Source organism: Xenopus laevis, chromosome 3L (genome assembly GCF_017654675.1).
Source record: "Xenopus laevis strain J_2021 chromosome 3L, Xenopus_laevis_v10.1, whole genome shotgun sequence".
In the NCBI taxonomy this organism is placed as follows: domain Eukaryota; kingdom Metazoa; phylum Chordata; class Amphibia; order Anura; family Pipidae; genus Xenopus; species Xenopus laevis.
The window spans coordinates 38040180-38062963 of NC_054375.1; the positions used below are offsets into that span (position 1 = coordinate 38040180).

The following is a 22784-nucleotide window of genomic DNA, read 5'->3' on the forward strand; positions in this document are numbered from 1 at the left end:
TAATCCAATTTGGAAGCAAAACCAGCCAATTGGGTTTAGTTAATGTTTACATGATTTTCTAGAAGACTTAGAGGCACATTTATCATGGGTCAAATTTCGAATTTATGTGAGTTTTTAAAAACTATCAAATTCGAATACACTCAAAATTCAGCGGGGAGGGGGTTATTTACAAAAAAAAAAATCGAATATCTAAAACTCGGATGAATTTTATCGACCCGAAAACTCAAATCGAATTCTAATTTTTTCGAATGTCAGGAAGGCTACAAACATCTTCAAATTGGTCACTGGACCTCTCCCATTGACTTTTACATGAATTCGCAGGTTTTAGGTGGCGAATAGTCTTATTTGAATTTTAAAAAAAATTCGAATCGAGTTTGGATAAATCACTAGTCGAATTTGACAGTTTAGACCATAAAAAAATTAGAAAATTAAAATTTTCAATTTGACCCTTAATAAATCTGTCCCATAATGTATGAAGATCCAAATTTCCAAAGATCCATTATCCGGAAAACCCCAGGTCCCAAGCATTCTGGATAACAGGTCCCATATCTGTATTTTTCCTAAATGTATTTCCTACTTTTAACCAGTAGATGGCAGTGTACAATAGAGCATTCATGTGTTTCGTTAGGAAGGGCAGAAGCAATGGATCTGGGTGAAGGCAAGATTCCAGCGTAGGGGCCAATTCTTGGTCTGCATTTTTCAGCATGGCGAGTTTCAGCCCCCTATGGCATTAACCTAAAAGGTTCTTCAACAGACTGTACATTTTACAGATGTGGCTCCTACGTTGTCTCCCTGCCACTAGACAATGAGAAGAGCAAAAGAACAAAACTAAACTCCGAATGCAAAAATCACGTGATTTTTTTAATATAAAATCAGAATCACAAATCCGTCATCTCAGACCTGTCGAGGTTGCATATAAATCAATGGGAGAAGTCCCAATGATTTTTTGATGTGCGCTGGGTTTCGTGCAATACCCCAAAGTTTTCAGGGGGAAATTACGGAAAAAATCGCGAAAATCGGATGAAAAAGTCTGAAAAATTTGTGAAAATCTGATTTTTCCCACAAAGCAAATTTTGGGAAAATGTAATAATAAATAAGCGTAAAAAACCCGAGCGGATTTGATCAGAGTTTGTAGCAGAAAATATTGAGATAAATTCAGACATTGATAAATAACCCCCTATGTGTGTACTGTTCAATGTATTTGCTGACACAGACACACACACACTAACACCTGCTTACTTTCACATACCATGAGCACACATTTTGGCAATTGTACAAACACTAGGGGGGTTTATTTATCAAAGGTCGAGTTTGTGAGGGTTTTTTTTCCACCTCGAATAAATTCACAGCTCGAATGTTTGCTTATTCATGAAAAAATCTGAATATAAAAAAACTCCATTGAATGCAATCGGGGGAAAAACTCGAAATAGCTCGAAATTATTTTTTCAAGCACAAACCAAAGTAAAAAAAAAACAAAAATCATGAAGGCAAAAAAAACATCTTCAAATAGTTCAAGGGACCTCTGCCATTGACGTCTACATGACCTTGACAGGTTTTAGGTGGTCTATATTCGGGTTTGGGTTTTTAGCAGCTTCGAGGCATAATCAATCTTGAAAATGTTGGTTATTTTTCCTGAAAAATGTGAGTTTTTTAGGGAAACTACCCTCGAAAAATTTGAATTTTTTGAGAAAACACAACTTGACCTTTAATAAATAAACACGCAGGGGTCCGCCCCGCTTCACTTGCTGTTGAGTGTCTGGTTAATTTTCGTCTTTATGTATATTGGAGAGGTGCCGACCTCTCTTTCGGACACCACACTAATTGACTGGAGAGGCTGGGGATTCAGGAATCCTTTTTGTAACTTTAATAAATAATCCCCAGGTCTCATTTACAATGCACCTCTGTGCTCTGCTTTCTCTTCTGAACCCTGATTTCCATTATGATCATTTGTTGCTTTTCTAACGGCAGACAAACAAGTAATTCCACTTCTGTGACAAAATATAGAATTCTACATATACATTTTTTTATATTTGTCATAACATAGGGAAAAAATCACATTTTATTGTATGCACAAAATTACAACTGATTTGGAAAGTTCTATGTCTCACGAACAATCCAATAACAAATATGTATTTATATTGCTCAAAAACTTCCAGCAGCACACTACAGTTTTTCAAGACCAAAATTTCCACTAACCGTAGGTTTACAGATTTTATTTAAAAAAAAAAAAAAAAATCCTCTCAAAGCTTAGAGGTCCATTAACCTATATCTAATTCGAATATATTCACAATTCAACTGGGAGGTTATTTAATAAAAAAATGTAATGGTTAATATTCGGTCTAATGGTTCCCGACCCGAAAATTTGAATCATATTTGATTTATATGAATCAAATTTTTCTCCCGAAAAAAACTTGAATGTCAGGAAGGCTATTAACATCTCTAAATGGCTCAACGGACCTCTGCCATTAACTTGTACATGAACTTGGCAGGTTTGAGGTGGCGAATATTCAAATTAGTACTGTTTGCATTGTCGAGGTGTGGTAAATCTCACATTCAAATTTACATTTGAATAGTTGGATTCAAATTTGAATGTGTAAATTGTAAAACTCGAAAATTGGAATTTGAATTTACTATAAAGACTTATCTCCCAAATGACATTAGGTACCAACATAGAACACCATAACCATGAATTCTAAAGGGGTTGTTTATTAAAATTTAAATGTTAAAATCGAATGAGAGGGTTTTTTTTCACTAGAAAACTCAAATTTTTAGAGGAAAAACAAAACTTAATTTTTTTCCGATTTATTATACCCTGATGTTGCCCAAATCCGAAAATCCACCATCTCAGACCTGTTGAGGTCCAGTATAAGTCAATGGGAGGGGCACCTATCTGGATCTGATTTTGCACTAAATGACGCATTTCATGAAAAACCTCTTGTTTTGCACATAAATGCAGTGTTACAACCCAATTATATTTCTATATTCTTTCACAGCAACTTTCTCTCCATCAATTAATAAAACAATTCATTAAAATGGTTTAACAAAGGTCAGCTGTATTTCAGAGAGATCTATTACATTCTGCAGCACTGACTGCTAAGCTTTTATACCAAATGTTATTATTTAGTAGGTTCTTGAATAATAACACAGTGTTCCACATCTGGTTTGTTTGGGTTATGCTTGAGAAGCCAATCAGCGAGCCATGTCTGGAAGGGGCAAAAGGATAAACATAAATTAAACTTTTTTAAAGGAACATCATCAAAATATAATCGTTTTATTCATGTTTTTTGTCATGTTTAACTGCTCCAAAATGTGTTCGAAAAATTAGTAATTAACATTTTTTAAAAATGATTGTCAATTTTATGGCTAAAGGACGTAGTGTATTTACAGACACCCAAGGGGCTGTACCTCCTATTGCTCCCTAAAAGCAGCACGACTATAGTTAAAGGGTAGTCCATCTTTTTTTTATTTATTTTTTTAATAAAGATGCTCTTTTTTTTTTTATTCCTGTTTATTCTGCAGGTCTCAGTCTTGGAGGTCCTGCTTAATCAATATCAGACCAAAAATTGGTTCAGTCGGGCAAGTTTATAAATGCTGTTTGGCAAGGACCCCATGTCTTAAAGGACAAGGAAAGTTAAACTAAAGAAGTAGGCTAGAAATGTTGTAGATTATGTTTTGGGCTTATGTACCAGCCAAAGGCAACCACAGTCCTTTAGCAGTAAAGATCTGTGCCTCCAAAGATGCCCCAGTAGCTCCCCATCTTCTTTTCTGCTGATTCACTGCACATGCTCTGTGCTGCTGTCACTTACAGTACACATAGAATATAAATGTCACAATATAAGGCTAATTAGTAATTAACACAGATAAATACTACATGGCAGCACAGAAACCAGTGCAACTAGCATCAGAATGTAATATTCTGCCCCATAGCATCAGTCCTGGAACATTGCTGCTATTGAGAAGCTGAAACTTTAGGCTGCTGCAAGTTCAGTTTATAAAATATGTAATTTTTAGGTCTATTAATTTTTAGGGTTTAGTTCTCCTTTAATAGGACCCATTAGAATTCCATTGTTGACCTGGGGGGCAAACGATCAGCTCATCCCAATATGGCCCACTGTATTGGTGTGATAAATACTGATAAAATATATGGTACAAGAACAGTGGTTTGGGGGTACTTACATATGGATCAGCTGGTTTTTGTTTGCAAAGTTCTGTGAGGCCGGCAATCAATGTTGAATTGACAAACAAGTTCAAGTAAGTGGTAGCGGCTTGGCCGATAGGCACAGGTTCAATGAGAGCTAAAATAAAAATTTATAGAGAGATCTGGTAAACATATTAGAATGGCTCTTAAAAGTACAGAAGAAGCTCCCATTTCAGGAAGAGATGTCCATCTCTAACTTAAATACTTTGCATAAAAAGTCATGCCACCGCGTTCTAGAAGCCTTTTTCTGAAAGCATTGCCACAAAGTGCAGTAATGTGCTTTTTATTCACTTTATATTTCTGTCACTCTGTAATTTTATCAGCATTGTTTTTCCTTTTTGTATTTTTGGGAATCATATCAGCTGCCATTAAGCATGCTCTTCTGCTCTCAACAGTATCAAAATAAAAGTCTGCTAAGGGGAAACAACAAGCACTAATTATGACGGGGGATAGTCAGCCAATCCCAACTAGCGGCTGGGCAACCAACAGATCAATGAACCTAACAAAAGACTGGAGTTTAATTTTTCCTGTGTTACGGCAGCCCTGTGACTGGCTATTCTTATCCTCTTTGCTCATGAATAACACCCCCCCCCCTCATTTGTAAATAGACATAGACCATAGAGGATCTATAGGAGCCAGTGTCAGACTGGCCCACCGGTATACCAGGAAAAATTCCAGGGAGGCCCAGGTGTCAGTGGGCCTCTTGCTGCTAAACACTTGGTCTATTTCATGGTCTTTCCCTATTTATTTCTGAGAAAAATTCTTAATAAAGGAAGAATAGAGTATATTATGTAGAGACTAGGTGAATAAAGAGGTGAGTGAGGAGAGGAGGTATAATAGTTTAGAAAGTGGGCCCTCGGCCTAAGGTCTCTGGTGGGTCCCTGGCATCCCAGTCCGACACTGATATGAGCTCTGGTGGGTCCCTGGCATCCCAGTCCGACACTGATATGAGCTCTGATAAAGGTATAAATATACTATGCTTACATGATAAGGCTGATTTAAAAAAAATCAACAAAACACAATGGGGGTTTTGTAATAAAAGGCACTACATTTGACCAGGAGCAGTAACCCATAGCAACCCATCAGCAGGTAGCATTTACTGGTCCCCTGTCTTAAAGCAAACTTATTGGTTGCTATGGGTTACTGCTCCTGGGTAAACTTAGTATCTTTTATTACATATATAGTGAATAAAGTACCCCCTTTTGTAAAATATAAGGATATTTAAGTTAACGAGGAGTTTCACAAAACACAAAAAAAACAACCAGAAAAACTGGTTGGATAGGTTCTCTTCCGCTTTCGTGAACTGAATAAAAAGGTATATGTATGTTTGTTTACAGTGCTAATATTTACCCAAGAATGGCAAAAATATTACAAAGTTATGGGTTACTGAAATTATGCCAAAACACACCAAAAGTTGTACAGTAAACTCCAAAGGCATTTCTCTACATTACCTTCAGGAAACATAAATCGAATTTCTCTCTCAGCAGATGTAAAGCAATAACTTCCATGAAGAGCATTGCGGAGGTCGTCAGTCCCATATATTGCCCTTAAACTGAGACAAATTATTACCTACTGTTAATCATTTATATAGTATCCTTTAATTTTTTTTAAATGCTTCATATAGAACTAATCCATGCAAATCATACATGTGCAGTTAACATATAGCATAATACATGATATATGAGAAGAAGATTGGGTGAATCAGTAGATATCTGCTTCCGGAATAGTGAACTTTTTGTATAGGTATAGAATCTATTATCCAGAATGATGGAGGCCCGAGGTTTCCACATAAGCGGTTCTTTCTGGAATTTGGATCACTATACCTTAACTCTGCTAAAAATCATTTAAACAGTAAATAAACCCAATTTGATTGTTCTGCCACCAATGTGGATTCAGGCGGCTTAGTTACCATCAAGTACAAGTTACTGATTTATTATTACAGAGAAAAAGGAAATCATTTTTAAAAATTAGAATTATCTGCTTAAAATGGAGTCTATGGGAGAGTTAACAGATAACAGATCTCATACCTGTACAGTCGTATGTGATCCGTTATCTGGAAACCTGCTATCCAGAAAGATCCAAATTACAGAAAGGCCATCTCCCATAGACTCCATTTTATCCAAGTAATCCAAATTTTTAAAAATGTTTTCCTTTTTTTCTGTAATAATAAAACAGCCCATTGTACTTGATCCAAACTAAGATATAATTAATCCTTATTGGAAGCAAAACCAGCCTATTGGGTTTATTTCGTGTTTACATGGTTTTCTAGTAAACTTATGGTACAAAGATCCAAATCGTGGAAAGATCCCTTATCCAGATCCCAAGCATTCTGGATAACAGGTACCTGTACTATGTTTGCATAGAATAGTTGCCAGAGTTTTCTAAAAAGACCAAGAATAATGTAATGTTCTGACCAAACAGCAAACTGTTTCTCTCTCCTGTTTTAGTTTCACTGGAATTTACAAAGGTTTTACTGACTTCTCTTCAGTTTTGCTTAGGTTGCCACTTTTCATTATTCATTATTCTCTTTAACATGTTCAGGGGTTTACATTATCCTTTTTAGAATAAGAAGGGGTATGGCCATTTATAAATAGCTATGGGCAAATTTATCAACATTCGAGTTTTACCATGATTTGATTTTTGCATAATGCAAATGCTGTCAGAAACTCAAGGTTTAATAAGCACAAAAAAACCCTGAATTTCTAAGCTGGGAAGTTTCTGTAGAAAAGAAGACTTGTTTTAGACTTATTTTAAAATTAAAGATTCCAAATTTGTCCAAAAATAAAATGTGATTTTGAGTTGTTTTTTTCCATGTTCATGGTCTGTATAAAGAGACACCATTACACTGTGCCAGAATACATATTCCCCTGTACTTAGTCTAATTATGCTGGAACAGTTAAGTGTATGCCCTTTAAGGAGTGATATTTAATAATGGATAAGCGGAAGAGCAATGTACTATAAGCAAAGCTCCATCAAAGCTCTTAAGCTCACACACGGAGCATTTTGTCCACCACTACTAACATCCAGCCACTGTCTGTCGGAAATCTATCTCCAGTCCTTCCAATAATCTTTATTAAACGGAAAAGCTGCAGAATATTTTGGCACTATATATATATATATATATATATATATATATATATATATATATATATATATATATATATATCCACAGGAAGCAGGCACTCTCAACAATAAAGTGTTCATATGCCTGAGTGCACGTTCAACACATTATCTTCATCCATCCCATATAGAACAGCACTCTCTGGACTTTTATTCATAAAACAGCCTGTGACTGACGTTTTAGCCTTTCTCAAAGTATACTCACCCACGTTCTATTTCCTTCCTATGGGATTTTTAGAAGCATATTTATCAAATGGTGAACTCGAACTTTCACCTTTTGATAAATACAATCCTAAAAGTTCCATAGGAATGAATAGAATGTGGGTGAGTTTTTATTTATTAAGCTCTAAACATCATTTTGATAAATCTGCCAGAAAATATTTGACCTTAAAGTAACAGTTACACCAAGAACTGATTTTTTTTTTTAAAGTAATTAAAATATAATGTACCGTTGTTATGCATGTTTTTTTTAAAACAACTATTGTTTATGTAAATAGGCTACTGTGTAGCCATACGGGCAGATATTCAGGCTAAAAAAAGGAGAAAAGGCACAGGTTAATTAGCAGGTAACAGATAAGCTCTGTAATAGAATGCAATGAGATTCTATAGAGTGCATCTGGTATCTGCTTTGTAATCTGCTCTTTGAATGGTTACCGCCATGATTACACAGCAGCTTGTTTATATAAACTATAGTAGTGTTTCTAAATAAAACACACAAAGTTGTACCAGTGCAGCGAAGCAGTACATTATATTTTAATTACTTTAAAACACTTTAACTGTTTGGTGTTACTTTTCCTTTTAAGGAGGGACTTGAATGGAAAACGTTTGAAAACATTTGACCTAAACCAGTCCCTATGCCTCTAGTGATCATGTTTTTTGAGTTAATTTTGACAAAATACAGGTATAGAACCTGGGGTTTTCTGGATAACACGTCTTTCCATAATTTGGATCTTCATACTTTAAGTCTACTGGAAAATCATTTAAACATTAAATAAACCCAATAGTCTGGTTTTGCTTTCAATAAGGATTTATTGTATCTTAGTTTGGATCAAGTACAAGGTACTGCTTTATTATTACAGTGAAAAAGGAAATACTTTTTAAAAAAATTTAATATTTGGATAAAATGGAGGAAATGGCAAATGGCCTTCCCTTAATTCAGGGTTTTCTGGATACCAGGTTAATGGATACCATATCTACAGTATATGCAACCTAGGCAAAATAGTAAATAGCAAGTACATTTTACATACCTATCAGGCTGTGTCTCTTTTGCTTTCAAGCTGTTTGCTGGTCCTATTAATTCTTTCCAGTGTAAGATGGCATTATGTCTTGCCAATGTCATTGCAATTATTGGGCCTGAGCTCATATAGGCGGTCAGACTAGGAAAAAACATCTTTCCATACTGATCTGAGTAGAAGTCACTGCATTGCTCTGGACTGAGATGCACTTTTCTCTTCTGTAAAATTGTAAACGTGTTAAAGCAGGCTGTCATTTAGCTCTCAAAAACCATAAAAATTGCATTCAAAACAAAAGGTGAAAAAGAAAAATATATCAGATTCAAGTATAACAAATGCACATTTCTATGAACACAATTTGCATATTAAAGGGGTTGTTCCCAACATGGCTGAAAATACTGTACAATTATGAATGCAGTTTTAGTGCAGTCTGTTCGGTACTGTCCCTATAGAGTACAATGTGTTCTATAAATTCCTGCATTCACATACAATCAAATGCACATATGAAGCCACAGCACAGGAACATAGGATAATACCAGTCATATGCAATAGACCTAATGGTGAAATGAGATGTGCAAATAATAAGAAGGGGAAGAATGTGAGAAAACAACAAACAAGTGGTTGGAAGAAGAAGAAGAAGGGTTTATAATTACAACACACGAGGAGGGAAGAGAGAAAGACTGGACTATGACAATAGGAGGAGAAAAATGAATATATTATGGCATCCACAGAATCTATATCATATAATACATTTCTGGCATGGAGGTTTCAGATGATTCTATGCTGTGGGAAGACAATAGGAAATGCAATTCAAAAACAGTTGTAGAACCACAGGTAGCAGAACCGTATAAACCTTTTAGAAAGTTTCTATTCATCTTTTAATCAACATCCAAAACAGAATAAGCCACAGCAGTACACAAAATCTTTAGTCTTAGCAGACTGCTGGATGTAGAAGAGTGAAGTCTGCAAGAGGAAAAGTACACGTAAAACATGTGATATCTTAATTGCACAGTTTCAAAAATAGTAAAGTAGTTTTACCTGAACAATGTGGAACCCACTCCGGAGAATGATATCCTCAATTTCTTCTGCTTTGTGAAGGAGATCTGGTTTTATTATAGCAAGAGTTCTTTCAACATAAATCTTGGGAGCTTTCATAGGCAGCCCCGGTGTCTGAGTTTGTTCCATAGTCATCACCTTTATTTAAAAGAAATAAATATTAATTTTAGGCTTTTTTTTTTAATACAAGTTCTTTAAAAACAAATCCTGTTAAATACCGCAGCTGATGACTCCTTGTTTCATTGTGCATTACTGGCCAAATAACCTGATGGAATTCACACTAAACGAGATTGCAAGATAGAGAAACCATCTGGTTCATAACACATCCTGTGCGTATACATATATATGTAGTTTATTTGTCAATGTTTCAGTCCCACTAGGAGAACAAAACATGTGTAAGGTCTGAAGTTTTGAATTCACAATACAAGGAGAGCGGGTCCCTCTAAAAACGACTTTATATTCTAATTTGACCCTGCACCCTCAAGGAAGCAAAATATATATATATATATATATATATATATATATATATATATATATATATATATTAAGGATGCACCGAATCCACTATTTTGGATTCGGCCAAACCCCGGAATCCTTTGCGGCCGAATACCTAATCCTAATTTGCATATTGCATACATTTTTTCCCCTTCCCACCCCTAATTTGCATATGCATATGCAAATTAGGGGTGGGAAGGGGAAAAAAATTACTTCCTTGTTTTGTGCGATTTCCCTCCCCTCCCCTAATTTGCATATGCAAATTAGGATTCGGATCAGCCTGGCAGAAGGATTCGGCCGAATCCGAATCCTGCTGAAAAAGGCCGAATCCTGCCCGAATCCCTAATATATATATATATTTTTTTTTTTTGCTTTCCTCTAGATGTTGAGAATCTTCCACTTTATGGAAAACCCCCTTTTGATTTTGATAACTCCAAAATTAGTTTTTATTGGCATTAAGGGACACTTCAATCTTTGTAGTTTGGTTATACTTGATCCAGAGGTAGACAGAAAAGAAACCACATCTGAAGAATCTCCAATTTGCCTTTGGAGGGTGTTGAGGCATTGGACCAGTCAGTCAGTGGGCAACTTTGTAGAAGTTAATTACAATATCACCCAGTGGACCAAAGAAAATTCCAGATTTTCCCATAGAGTCAGATGCATTTAATGAGGAAAACTTATTTCACTGTTTATTGCATGAAAACCTTGTTAACGTCTATGGAAAAAAAAACGGAATTAATAGAAATGTTTTTCCTAATCAAATTGAATCTCACTCACGGGATTGAATCTGGCCCATTATCAGATAAACCATGAAATGTTGCATCAGTTTTGTACATTTAGATAGTTATGTAATTCCCCAGTGATTTGCTTATATGCAGGGGCGCTACACCAAGTTGAGAAACTCGCCTCAGACAGCGGCACCCCGCTAGGTACCAGGGGGTAAATTTATCAAAGAGTGAAGTTTCGCCACTAGAGTGAAATTCCGCAGCTCTCCATTCATTTCTATGGGATTTTGAAAGGCGTATTTATCAATGGGTGAAAGTGAAATATCACCCTTTGATAAATACGCCTTTAAAAACCCCATAGAAATGAATGGGAAGTGGCGGAATTTCACTCTAGTGGCGGAATTTCACTATTAACTTCACTCTTTGATAAATATACCACCAGGGGCGGCAAAAATGTACATTAAGGGCCGAATTTCCGGTTTTCAAACCAGAAATTTGTCTCTTCTAGCGCAATATAGATTCACAACGTATTTTTCTATAGTTTTTAGTTTTAAAGTTATTTGAAAATGTAATCGGGATCCCAAGCTGTTGGTGGCTGCCATTTCTCTGCAGGGCTGGTTCTGACTGCTGAGAGAGCATGGAAGGCGCTGTGGGGACACAGTTGCAGGAGTCAGAACCAGCTGTACAGAAAAGGACAGAAACTGTTTTCAAAAGCAATTACACTGGGAATTATTCATGAATCTGAATGGAAATTTCGCTTAGAATGATAGGATCTTGCATTATGAATCATTTTATTCATGTTAGCTGCAGTCACTGACCAAACAAACCAGACACCCATATGAACCCGTAGAAGCCAAGCCAATAATGTGATACAGACCGTGAGGAAACTTCCCGGTAGCCCCTGAGCTCATAGAGCACCGGGGACATTTGCAGCAAAGAGCAGCACCGCAGCCGCATGTATCTGTAGCTATAGTAACCAGGAAGCTATTTTTTTAAGGAAATCCATACGCAATAAAAAGTTTCCGCACTTACAAATGGTCCTGATTCGTAACAACGAGTCCCAGTCCGATTCAGCCGCTTCCCCAGAGAATTTCACCAGTCTCCGGCTCTGGCTGACGTCATATTCTCTCGACATTGTCCTTGGTTGCTAAGGTGATGCGTGTTGCGGTTCCCATAGTTACAGGCCTACCTTACTGCCTCAGGAGAGGCAACAAAACAGACAGTCTTTGCATTTTCAATCTGTATTATGCAAGCAACAAATAAAATAGCATTTTAATCTACCTCAAGAAAAATATCCTGTTTCTATTATTTTTATCTGTAGTTCATCTAACACTGGGTCGTGTACTATAAAGTAAAAGGGAGCGTTCTAATCACTAAACATTATAAGAAAAAGACAAAAACAGAGATCCTCTACTACCACAAATATCAATATACACAGGACTAACATATTGCTAAATCGCCCAAAGTTTCCTTCAGCAACAACTTCTGGAGATTTAGGGCAGAGACACAGACTGCTATTTCAGGAGATTAGTCACCCAGCGACAAATTGCTTCTTCTGAGGGCGACTAATCTCCCTAAACTGCCTTCCCATTGGCTGGAATGTAAATCACAGAGGGGATGGCACTCGGAACGCTTCATTTTCCGAAGTTGGCCGAAGTTGCATCACGAGGAAACTTTGGGCAACTTCGGAAAGCCGAAGTGATCCGAGTGCCACACACTGCTATTTCAGGAGATTAGTCGCCCAGCGACAAATCACTTCTTCAGGGACTAATCTCCCAAAACTGCCTTCCCGTTTGAACGCTTCGTTTTCCAAAGTTGCCGAAGTTGATTCACGAGGAAACTTTGGTCGATTTAGGAAAGCCCAGGCCCGGATTTGTGGCAAGGCCGTGCATGTGCGCTCGCACTGGAGTGGAGTATACGGGCGGGACCGATAGGACCACACGGCCTCTGGGCGCCCACCCACTAAATCCGGCCCTGGGAAAGCCAAAGTTATCATCAGTGCCATACCGCCAGCGATTTCAATTATTTCCAATGGAGAGGCATTTTCGGGAGATTTGTCGTACACAGTTGCTCATAAAAATCTCGGGTGACAAATCTCCCCATTGGCCACTGCCCTAACCCATGCTGTGCAAAATACTATTAAAAATTGTTGTCCCCTTCAAGTAAAGCAGATATTGTTTGTAAATATATTGCAGTCGATACTTTAGTTTATTTTGATTGATAATTCATAGATAACAGATACATCAACTTTCCAGTATTTTCCCAGATTTCATATCTTATAATAAAAAAATGCATTTTGAGCAGTCCCAGATCTAATAGGTTATGCCTCTAAACCCATCTCATTCAGCCTAACCCCCTTTTTGGTGTCTGTGATTTAAGATTGACCCACAGAAAATGGGGTCATTGGGACTTTGGACCTGCCAAGAGAGGAGAGAGGTGAAGAGGCCTGAAGTAAATAAATGTGGCAAGTAAAAAAAATGCATAGAAAATCAATAAAAGATGCATAGAAAATCAATATATTTGCATTCTCGTTGCCTATAAGCTTTTCACTGATTGCATTTCATAGAAGTTGCAAGGAGTGTCGTGTAAGCATATTGTAGCCTGTCACACTCCTTTGTAGGGCACATCATTGGGACTATTTAGAAGGAAACCTTCATCACTTGGTTTCTCATTTGTGCAGATGAAAAATAACAGTTCAGAATCTCTGCTTCATCTCTGTTATTATAAATTAACTGACCCAATTTTTTTTACTATTTACATATTTAAAATATATTTCCTAGTTATATGTTGCAGAGATGCCCTCATACTGGCAGTTTGCATGTCTATAGTTTAGTGTTTTAGTTTCTCCCTTATAGAGTTGTTTCTGCAACATAATCTCAAAGTAGACCATGTTATCATCACTGTTCCCTAAATGCTCACCCACAAATGCTAGACATGAGTTCAGTATTAGTAATTACCAGGTCCAAAAGAGAGTCATTCCTAGTAGGTTCTTGAACTAGTTGGAATAAAAAGTTGTCCTAAAGCTTATTTACAAACCCAATAGTTTTTCCATCTTCCCAACCCCATTACCCCAGTCAGTGTCTGGATAACTGAAGTCACCCACAATAATAACTTGACCAAGTTGTGAAGCAGCCTCCATATGTAATAGTAGTTGGGCCTCAATCTCTTCACTTATTCGAGGTGGTTTGTAGCATACACCAATGATAATTTTCTTTGTAGCTTTTTGCCCAGTTGAAATCTCAACCCAAATTTATTCCGCACCCTCCCCAGCGCCGGTTATTTCTTTAGAGCACAGCTTTAATTTCATTTGTTGGAGATTATGAAGCAATGTACTGGATGAGTATTGGGGCCATATGTTCTTTTTTCCTGGATGACCTTCTTCCTATCTATGTGTTCACCCTGGTATATATGGTGGCTGAAGGTGAAATCACCCTGTTCACATGAATTCCATACTGGGGAGAAGTGGAGGGTGCCTTGCACAATGATGTCCACAGTATAGCAAAAGTATCCTGAAACAGGATCCATAATGATATTACTGAGATGTCACTGTTGCAGAGCAGGGCTGGAAAAGGCATTTGTGGACCTAGGGCAAAGATCCCAAATTGAATATACAAGTAACTAATTTGGCAATAGCAACCAATCAGCAATCAGCTTTGAACAGGGTACTAAAAGAAAGTAAATAATAAACAATAATCTTTTTGGTTACTACCAGTCACTGCAAAAACAAAGAACAGGAATAGAGAAAAAACTGGGAGTGAGGCGAATATTACTATTGACGTTCCTTTATCAATTTCCTTTACTGAAAAGTAGAATAAGGCCTTAAAAACCTTAAAAAAAAAAAAATTTTGCCTGAGAGATACAAAGGCAAATGTATTCAAATTCAAGATTAAGCTTTTTAAGCAGTAACTTTTTTTAAATTCCAGTTTACCAAACTCAGATTTATCAATCGAAAACACTCTTTAAAATGTAAAGTTCCACAACTAATACCTGCCAAGTCTCTATAGTAGTCAATGCAAGGTGTTGTGTTTTTTTCCCGCACAACTTAACAAAATTAATAAAATATGAGATCAAGAAGAAAAAGAAGAAATGATCAGCCTCTCATATTTTTTTCTGTCAAATTTTAAAAAACAGAGAGTTTAACATATATAGTAACTTTATTCAGTAGTTTTGAAGTTTTAAATACATTGTCATAACAATCTCATAAATAACTTTTAAAAAAGTCAGTGTATACACTTGATATGCTAACGTCCATTTAATATACTGTTATTCTGTTTAAAAAAAAGAAATACACAGCAATTAAACACAGCAATGTTTAAAAGGATAGACTATATTCACTACACAATATATGTCTCTTAAAGTTCTTCACTTTCAAGAAGTCCCGGGTAGGTAGGCTGAGAGTTCTGGTACCTTTCCGGTGAATAAGCCTCTTGCACATCCAACCCTTTCATATTGAGTGCTGAGTACTTGCTAAAAGTTGGTTTAACCTTAAGTGGTTTCACACTTGGCATTTGTTTGTTGACAAGAGCTGAAATCAAACATGATATAATGTGTTTACATAGTATATCAGTGACATAACTTATCAGGGAGATAATTAGAACCTCTAGAACAGTGATCCCCAACCAGTAGCTCGCGAGCAACATGTTGCTCTCCAACCCCTTGGATGTTGCTCTCTGGGTCCTCAGAGCAGATGCTTATTTTTGAATTCCAGGCTTGGAAGCAAGTTTTAATTGCATAAAAACTAAGTATAGTGCCAAGTAGAGCCTCTTGTAGGCTGCCAGTCCACATAGGGGCAACCAAATAGCCAATCACAGCCCTTATTTTGGCACCCCAAGGGACTATTTTATGCTTGTGTTGCTCTCCAACTCTTTTTACATTTGAATGTGGCTCACGGTTAAAAAAAGGTTGGGAACCCCTGCTCTAGAACACTCTGTTACCCACTCCTTCTGTCTATCCCCCCCCCCCACGTTTGCAAGGTCTGCTCCTTGCTAATTGCACTACAGCATTTATTACAGAATGAATGCATAAAAAACACCTCTCAGAGAAAGAGTGTGATTTTGCATACTGAAAGAGCTGTCAGATATATTTAATGTGGTAATGGAATAAAAAGTGCAAAGTTTACTACAGGTCTAGACACTTAGGGGCCGATTCACTAAATTCGAGTGAAGGATTCGAAGTAAAAAAAACTTGGAATTTCGAAGTTTTTTTTGGGCTACTTCAACCATCGAATGGGCTACTTCGACCTTCGACTACGACTTCGAATCGAAGGATTCAAACTAAAAATTGTTCGACTATTCGAGCATTCGATAGTCGAAGTACTGTATCTTTAAAGAAAACTTCGACCCCCTACTTCGGCAGCTAAAAGCTACCGAAGTCAATGTTAGCCTATGGGGAAGGTCCCCATAGGCTTTCCTAAGTTTTTTTGATCGAAGGATATTCCTTCGATCGTTGGATTTAAATCCTTCGAATCGTTCGATCGAAGGAATAATCCTACGATCGCAGTATTTGCACTAAATCCTTCGACTTCGATATTCGAAGTCGAAGGATTTTAATTCCTAGTCGAATATCGAGGGTTAATTAACCCTCGATATTCGACCCTTAGTGAATCGGCCCCTTACATTAGCCAATCAACAGGCAGCACTTACTGGTCACCTGTTTAAAAGTAAACATCTTATTGGTTTCTACAGGTTTGTACTTTGGCAAAGTGACTTTTATTACACATTACGGCTAAAGTGTAAATGTGTGATACAAGATGAGAACTCATTTGTGCTTTAATATTATTTTCTTTTAATTATATATATAAAGACTTTAGAACATGAGAAACCTCTACCTGCATTTTGGGCTTTCTTCATCTGCCTATAAATAAGAATCAAACAGTTCTTCAAGGTTGATTAGTGATCAGTTTTTGACTCATGCCACATATTTTATTGACGTCCATAAAGCCATGCAGTACAATTGATTAGCTCTCTAGTCAGCTCAGCAGCAAAAGAAATGTATAGTTCTGTTTTAAAGAGATATGATTGGGCACCTATAACATGCACACATTTCATGGCCAATCAGTTAATAGTTCAGCATTATACAGTGATGGAAGCCAGTGTAGTCTACATTGAACTTAAACTGATTAGTATAGCAAAGCAGCATGTTGGTTTTATGATAAGCTTTCATCACTGTGATCCAACTGACAGTATAAGAATGCACATTTAGCACTTACATCTATCTTTGAAAGAAGCCTATAAATAAGGGTATCTAAGCTAAGTATCTGATTCCCGGTAAAAACGATGCATTAAAGCTGGTCTTTGTGTGCTTAGACTGAGATCATTGGTTGTCCCTTTTCTCTTGATATATACAGATAAAATTTGGTTATGGAATAAGAACCACAGTAGGAACCTTTACTAAAAGAAGGGGGTACTGAATGGTTTTGATTAAGAACAAATAAAAGTAAAGAATTAATATATTTGTTACATTATCAGAGCAGCAACAAACCCCAAACAGATTTTCAGTACTTTAAAAGGCTTTCAGTTTACTTACCTGCAACATCAAGACGTGCATGGCAAGTTGCAACGCCAGCTTCGTTTACTGCCGATATGGTGTACCATCCATCATCTGTTTTTTTTACGTTGTATATCACAAGGGAAACTCTCCCACTATCATCCTGGTATAACCTGAAAAAAAAGTAAAGGTAAGAAAGTTCACTTGGTATACAAAAGTTAATAATATATATAATTTTAGTGAATTTGTTGGTGTAACTCATTGGGGCAAATTTACTAAAGGACAAAGTGACTAACGCTTTCTGGACTTTGCCGATTTACTAACGGGTGCTGGCATTAATTCGCTAGCGAAGGAGATAGACTGTAGCGCTACTTCGCATTCTAACGCCAGCCGAATTTTCGCTCTGGTGAATGGACGTAACTATGCAAATTCACTAAGATGTGGATTTTAATGAACGTTACCTCTTGCACCAGACTTGCCTTTGCCACCTCAGACCAGGCGAAGTGCAATACTTGACTTCCTCAAAAAAAAAATGTAAAAATTTTTTCTAAGTCCCAAAAAATGCTGGAGAGTTTTCAGTTTTTCAGGGAGATAGGCTGCAAAAGATTGTAAGTTTTTTTTAGGGTACCCAGCTTTCCCCCTACATTTCCTTACATATGGCACATAAACTATACAGTGAGCACATGTGTAGGGCATTATAACAACTCTATTTTGTTTTATTATGGTTTCCAGGGCTTGTGTAGTGTAATGTATTTGCTGCAACATATACATCCTTTGAAATTTAACTTCCCGCTGTATGCAAATTAGCCAACGCTAGCGCAACTTCGCTTTGCTTGCCGAATTAACGCTAGAAGAACTTTGCCATCGTTCGGCGCCCTGGACGCAACTTCGCATTTTAGTGAATGAGCATTGTCCTGGCAAATTTTCGCCTGGCGAATTGTGGCGGTGTGTGTGTTGTCATATGTATGTAATCTTCGAACAGCTTTAACAGGTTTAACAGGGAACATTCACTTAGGATGTGGGTTTTCCATTTGGAATCTAATTCAGATTCGAAGGGGACTGCTTAAATTATTTACTGCAAACTTGGGGGAGGTAAGGCTGCTCACTGAGCAGCTACTGGCAAGGTCCAGTAAAAAATGGTAGAGATGGGATCTTTGAGGTAAAAGAGACAGATTTGTTACAGGTGGTGATGAAAGGTCATTTTGAGTGAAGATGTTGGAGGAGAGTGTTAGGAAGGGCAGGTAGTAGTAACAGGGGACCCTAAATGCTGAACTGTTTGTCCCGTACTAGGGTTTGACATGTGGTGGATCAAATGAACAGATATTATTAGGGGCTGGGAAAGACCCAATGGTCATGTTACACACTGGTACAATGAAAAAGTTAGATGAAGAGGGAAACCCTTACAAATCATCTTAGAAATTTACCTTATCCGGTCAGTATTATAACGTAGCATCTCATTATTTTTTTTCAGCAATATCTTTGGTTGTGGCATGGCGGAGACAAGACATTCTATTTTTACATTTTCTCCTTCAATTGCTTTTATTGCTGGTGGCTTTTGAATAAAGCTTGGAGGCCTTTTGAGTTCCTGTGCTGAAATAGTTTTATTGTATTGTAAACATAATTTTACATATAAAAATATCTAATATTAATAACATATAATATGCTCTACAGTTAATTTCTACAGTTTCTGTATTTTCCAGAAAACAAAAGATTAAAAAATAGTCACAATAATGTCAAACACTGAATAACCTTATATTCACATTACTCTACAAGCAATGTTTCTTCTAGTTTCCTCTTGGCTATGTGCACAATAAAAAGACATTGCACGCACATTTTAAACGTGTGTGTTTTTAGAAACTGTGCTTTCAGGTCAGAATAAATACAACATTTTGTGTTTTCAAACAGAATTGTGTGCACTGGCCTTAAAGTCTGTGTGTATGTGCACAGCTTAGAGGGAACAGTGTCTACATGACATATACACAGGGCTGAAATAACAACAGTTTAGTGGAAATATTATGTATAACAGAGCAGTTGTTTCCCATTCACCTTAATGGGAAGTGGCTGCTGGCAGAAATTTCTGTGGTTCCACCATAAGACCATTGATATAAAAAAACACTGGCGTAAAGTCCAAGTTACAGGTGTAGGTAGGTCTAAACTAGCAATCTAATCTATAGGTTTTTTTTTTGCCTTGCCCTACATTTTACTTCCATTGCTTACAAGCATCTTCAAAACAAATCCACAGTCCACTGAACAGCCTCTGTATAAAAAAACTCCTCCCTTCCCCCAGCCAAGCTAGGCTTTTAGCATCTTATTATACAGAGGGCAGCTCGGTGAACTTTATATGCTAGGTTGGTGTAGTCACTGCCACTTTTGAGAATTAGAACAAATCCGGTTAGTATTTAAAAAAAAAAACAAAGACTTACCAAGTACAGTAAGTTGCAAAGTAAATGTTGATTTTCCAGCACGGTTAGATGCCACACATTCATACAATCCGGCATCACAAGTTTTAACTACTTCAAATATGAATGAATGAACACCTTTCCCAGACACTATGATTTTGTGGAAATCATCAGCTTGAACCACTTTCCCATTTAAATACCATGAAACATCTGGAGCAGGCACAGCAGTCACCTGAAAAATGATTGACATAATGTGAATACAGGTATGGTATCCCTTATACAGAAACCTGTTATCCAAAAGTTCCAAATTATAAAAAGGCCATCTCCCATGGACTCTATTATAATCAAATAAAGTAAAGTTTAACAATTTCTTTTTCCTCCTTTTTCTCTGTAATAATAAAATTACTTATTAATCCAATTAATCCTTATTGGAAGCAGTAACAGTCTCTTGGGTTTATTTAATGGATACAATGATTTTCTAGCAGACTTAAAAGATTTAGATCCAAATTGCAAAAAGACCCGTTATCCAGAAAGCCCCAGGTCCCAAACATTCTGGATAACAGGTCCCACACCTATAATAAGAAAAACGATAAAAACTCAATGTACATTGAACAATGTACACTAAATTGCTTGCAACAGAGAAAAAACTCACCCAATGTCTTTGGTTTTTTCCATAATGGGAGGAAGTACCTTGAATTTTCTCAGAAATGATAAACACATGTATATATATATACAATATATAAAAATACATGTATATATAGCTTAATCTTTTGCAACTATTTTCGTAGGCCGTTCCTGATAATCTTGTTTAATTATATTGTAGGATCTGCACTGGATGATTGTAAGATGACCTTGACCTGGCAGTAATTCCAGGATTCTCATGACAGGTTGTGTATATGGATACATCTGAATTGCACCAAACTTAATGGACGTAAATGGCATTACAGACACCAAATGCATGCATAGGTGCATGCAAAGCCCCTCCTTCCATAGGGTGCAAAAACGTTTAAGGTTCTCTCTCTCCCTAGGCAAAAAATTAATGACATTTGCATGTTTTTTTAATAAGCTGATATAAATAAATTGAACATTTTATAGTGATTTTGAGTCATGAGATACTATTTAAATTGGAAGCCTGCAACAGGTTACCAGGGACAGCAAAAATCTGCCTCTGTCTGAATTTGTTTTAAATGTAAAATCAGCTTTTCCAGTGCAGAGAGCTCAAGTGATGTGGCCCCTCTTGACATGCTTCAACATAAAAAGAGTCAGCAGCAGCCCCTTGAGCACCCCTAATAAGTGGGCACACACATTTACAAAGCTATAAAATATGATAAATAATGGGCCAGATTCAATTCAGTGAGAAAAAGTTATCTCATGGTTAATCCCGTGAAAACTGTTGGATGAGTTTCAGTTTCTCCAAATTCAGTTCCAGTTTTCCCCATAGACTGCAAAAGGGTTTTCAGGTGATAAACAGTGAGATAAGTTTTTCTGAATTGAATTCAAGTTCAAATTGAATTGAAGTTGAATTCAAGTTCAAATTGCATTGAAGTTTTCACATGATAAACCTCTTTCTCGCTGAATTGAATCTGGCCCAATGTCTGGAAATTGCTTTTAAACTTGGAATTCAGCCCTCATGTATTTGAATAAAATAATTATATATACCGTTCTCAGTATGCACACATAAGCTTAAACATCATTCTCACTTTAAAGTCTATTCGACAGAAATGTCCTTCTTCCACAGTTAAATCTTCTGGAACTTGCAAAAATCTTGGTGGAAAATATTTTTCCTGTATGGATCCTGATTTTGACTCTTCTCTACTTGGTAAACCTCTATTCCTGCAAAGCACAATAGATTGTATTTTACATTTTAAACACAAAGTATTATGGAAAGACAACAGTTTGCAGCTGGTAAGAATAATCCAGTTTTGAATGAATACATTTTAGTTAACTGCACACATGGGGTTTTCGTTAGTATCTATACATAGCTATATCCAGGGAAGGTTACAGAATCTGAAAAAGTGCTTCCAGTGTCATAAGAACACATATTCTTCTACTGGATCCATCTATTTCAATGTGACATAGGCTGACTAGCAACCAATGTTTTGTTTATTTGTGGTGTCCCATGGGCTCCTATAACAGCCTGGCAGCATGATACCGTCCTGATGCTCCTATAGCATGAACAATGGAAAAGCAAATTCTGTATGGGTGAGGGTTGAAAATGCTGCTGAATTATATAATGCTTAAAGGAGAACCAAACCCTTTATATTAAAATCCCCTAACCCCCTACCCTACATAGACCCCCCCCCCCTCCAGCCTAGGTGTTACCCTCGTTAAATGCTGGAAAGAGTCAGAAGTAGAAGGCAAAAAATTCAAAAACTATAAAAAAAATATAATAATGAAAACCAAGTGGAAGGTTGCTTAGAATTGGGCGTTATATAACATACTAAAAGTTAAGTTAAAGGTAAACGTCCCCTTTAATAAACAAAAACTCTCCCATGTTCTACTAATTCTTATGGGATTTTTAGAATTGTATTTATCAATGGGTGAAAGTTAGAACTCGACATTTGATAAATACAGTTCTTAAAATCCCATAGGAATGAACAGAATGTAGGTGAGTTTTAAACACACATTTTGATAAATCAGCCCTTTGCTTGATAAATCTGTTCTTGTCTGAATACTGGAAGAAAGCAACTAACCTTCAACCTTCTCCTTGTTGTCCAAGCACCTCTGGAGCTATCTTCCTATTCGTTACAAAAAGGTGGTATATATATATAAATTAATTTATACCATTTACACTTTAAAAGAGAGGGCTTCCCTTACATGTTGTAGCTGATGTTGCTCCAACGGAATCACATGTAACTGAAGGGGTATGCACACCCATGTCCCACCCTTGTCTTGCAGAAACTAGTATATTCAAGGATTGCTTGACCTATGCTTCCCTGTTTTTGGGATTAGTTGTAATCAAAGTGCTCAACTGTAGGCTGCAGGTTGGTGTACATGCCCATGTAAATACACAGGAGTAATTATGATCTCTCCTGCAGAAGAGAACGTAGCCTTTGCCTAAGCAGGGGTAAGA

General features: G+C 36.8%; 2 protein-coding genes across 3 annotated transcripts in view; both read right to left on the reverse strand.

Annotated features, from left to right (window-relative positions):
- Window positions 1-2041: 2041 nt before the first annotated feature.
- nme5.L (NME/NM23 family member 5 L homeolog) lies at window positions 2042-11933 on the reverse strand. Of its 2 annotated transcripts, none has more exons than XM_018251094.2 (6): window positions 11704-11843; window positions 9589-9744; window positions 8566-8771; window positions 5650-5750; window positions 4177-4295; window positions 2042-3203 (listed from the first exon to the last, which is right to left on the reverse strand). In XM_018251094.2, exons 2-6 carry the CDS (start codon window positions 9739-9741, stop codon window positions 3117-3119), a joined length of 666 nt encoding a protein of 221 aa, XP_018106583.1. In that variant the 5' UTR covers window positions 9742-9744; window positions 11704-11843; the 3' UTR covers window positions 2042-3116.
- Window positions 11934-14961: 3028 nt separating this feature from the next.
- myot.L (myotilin L homeolog) overlaps window positions 14962-22784 on the reverse strand; it is a 29005-nt gene continuing 21182 nt past the window's right edge. Inside the window, exons 6-10 of the mRNA XM_018252105.2 lie at window positions 21412-21544; window positions 19736-19943; window positions 18737-18902; window positions 17352-17485; window positions 14962-15351 (exon numbers count right to left, since the gene is read on the reverse strand). Coding sequence (XP_018107594.1) covers window positions 15179-15351; window positions 17352-17485; window positions 18737-18902; window positions 19736-19943; window positions 21412-21544 — 814 coding nt within the window. The 3' untranslated portion in view covers window positions 14962-15178. The remainder of the gene's footprint in view (window positions 15352-17351; window positions 17486-18736; window positions 18903-19735; window positions 19944-21411; window positions 21545-22784) is intronic.

Excerpts from the sequence above, each read along its gene's own strand:
- nme5.L (XM_018251094.2), bottom strand. The coding sequence starts at position 9,741 with ATGACTATGGAACAAACTCAGACACCGGGGCTGCCTATGAAAGCTCCC. Across the intron at positions 8,772-9,588 it reads GTGGGTTCCACATTGTTCAG|AAGAGAAAAGTGCATCTCAG; the intron begins GTAAAACTACTT and ends ACAATTTTACAG. Across the intron at positions 5,751-8,565 it reads AAAGAGACACAGCCTGATAG|TTTAAGGGCAATATATGGGA; the intron begins GTATGTAAAATG and ends AATTTGTCTCAG.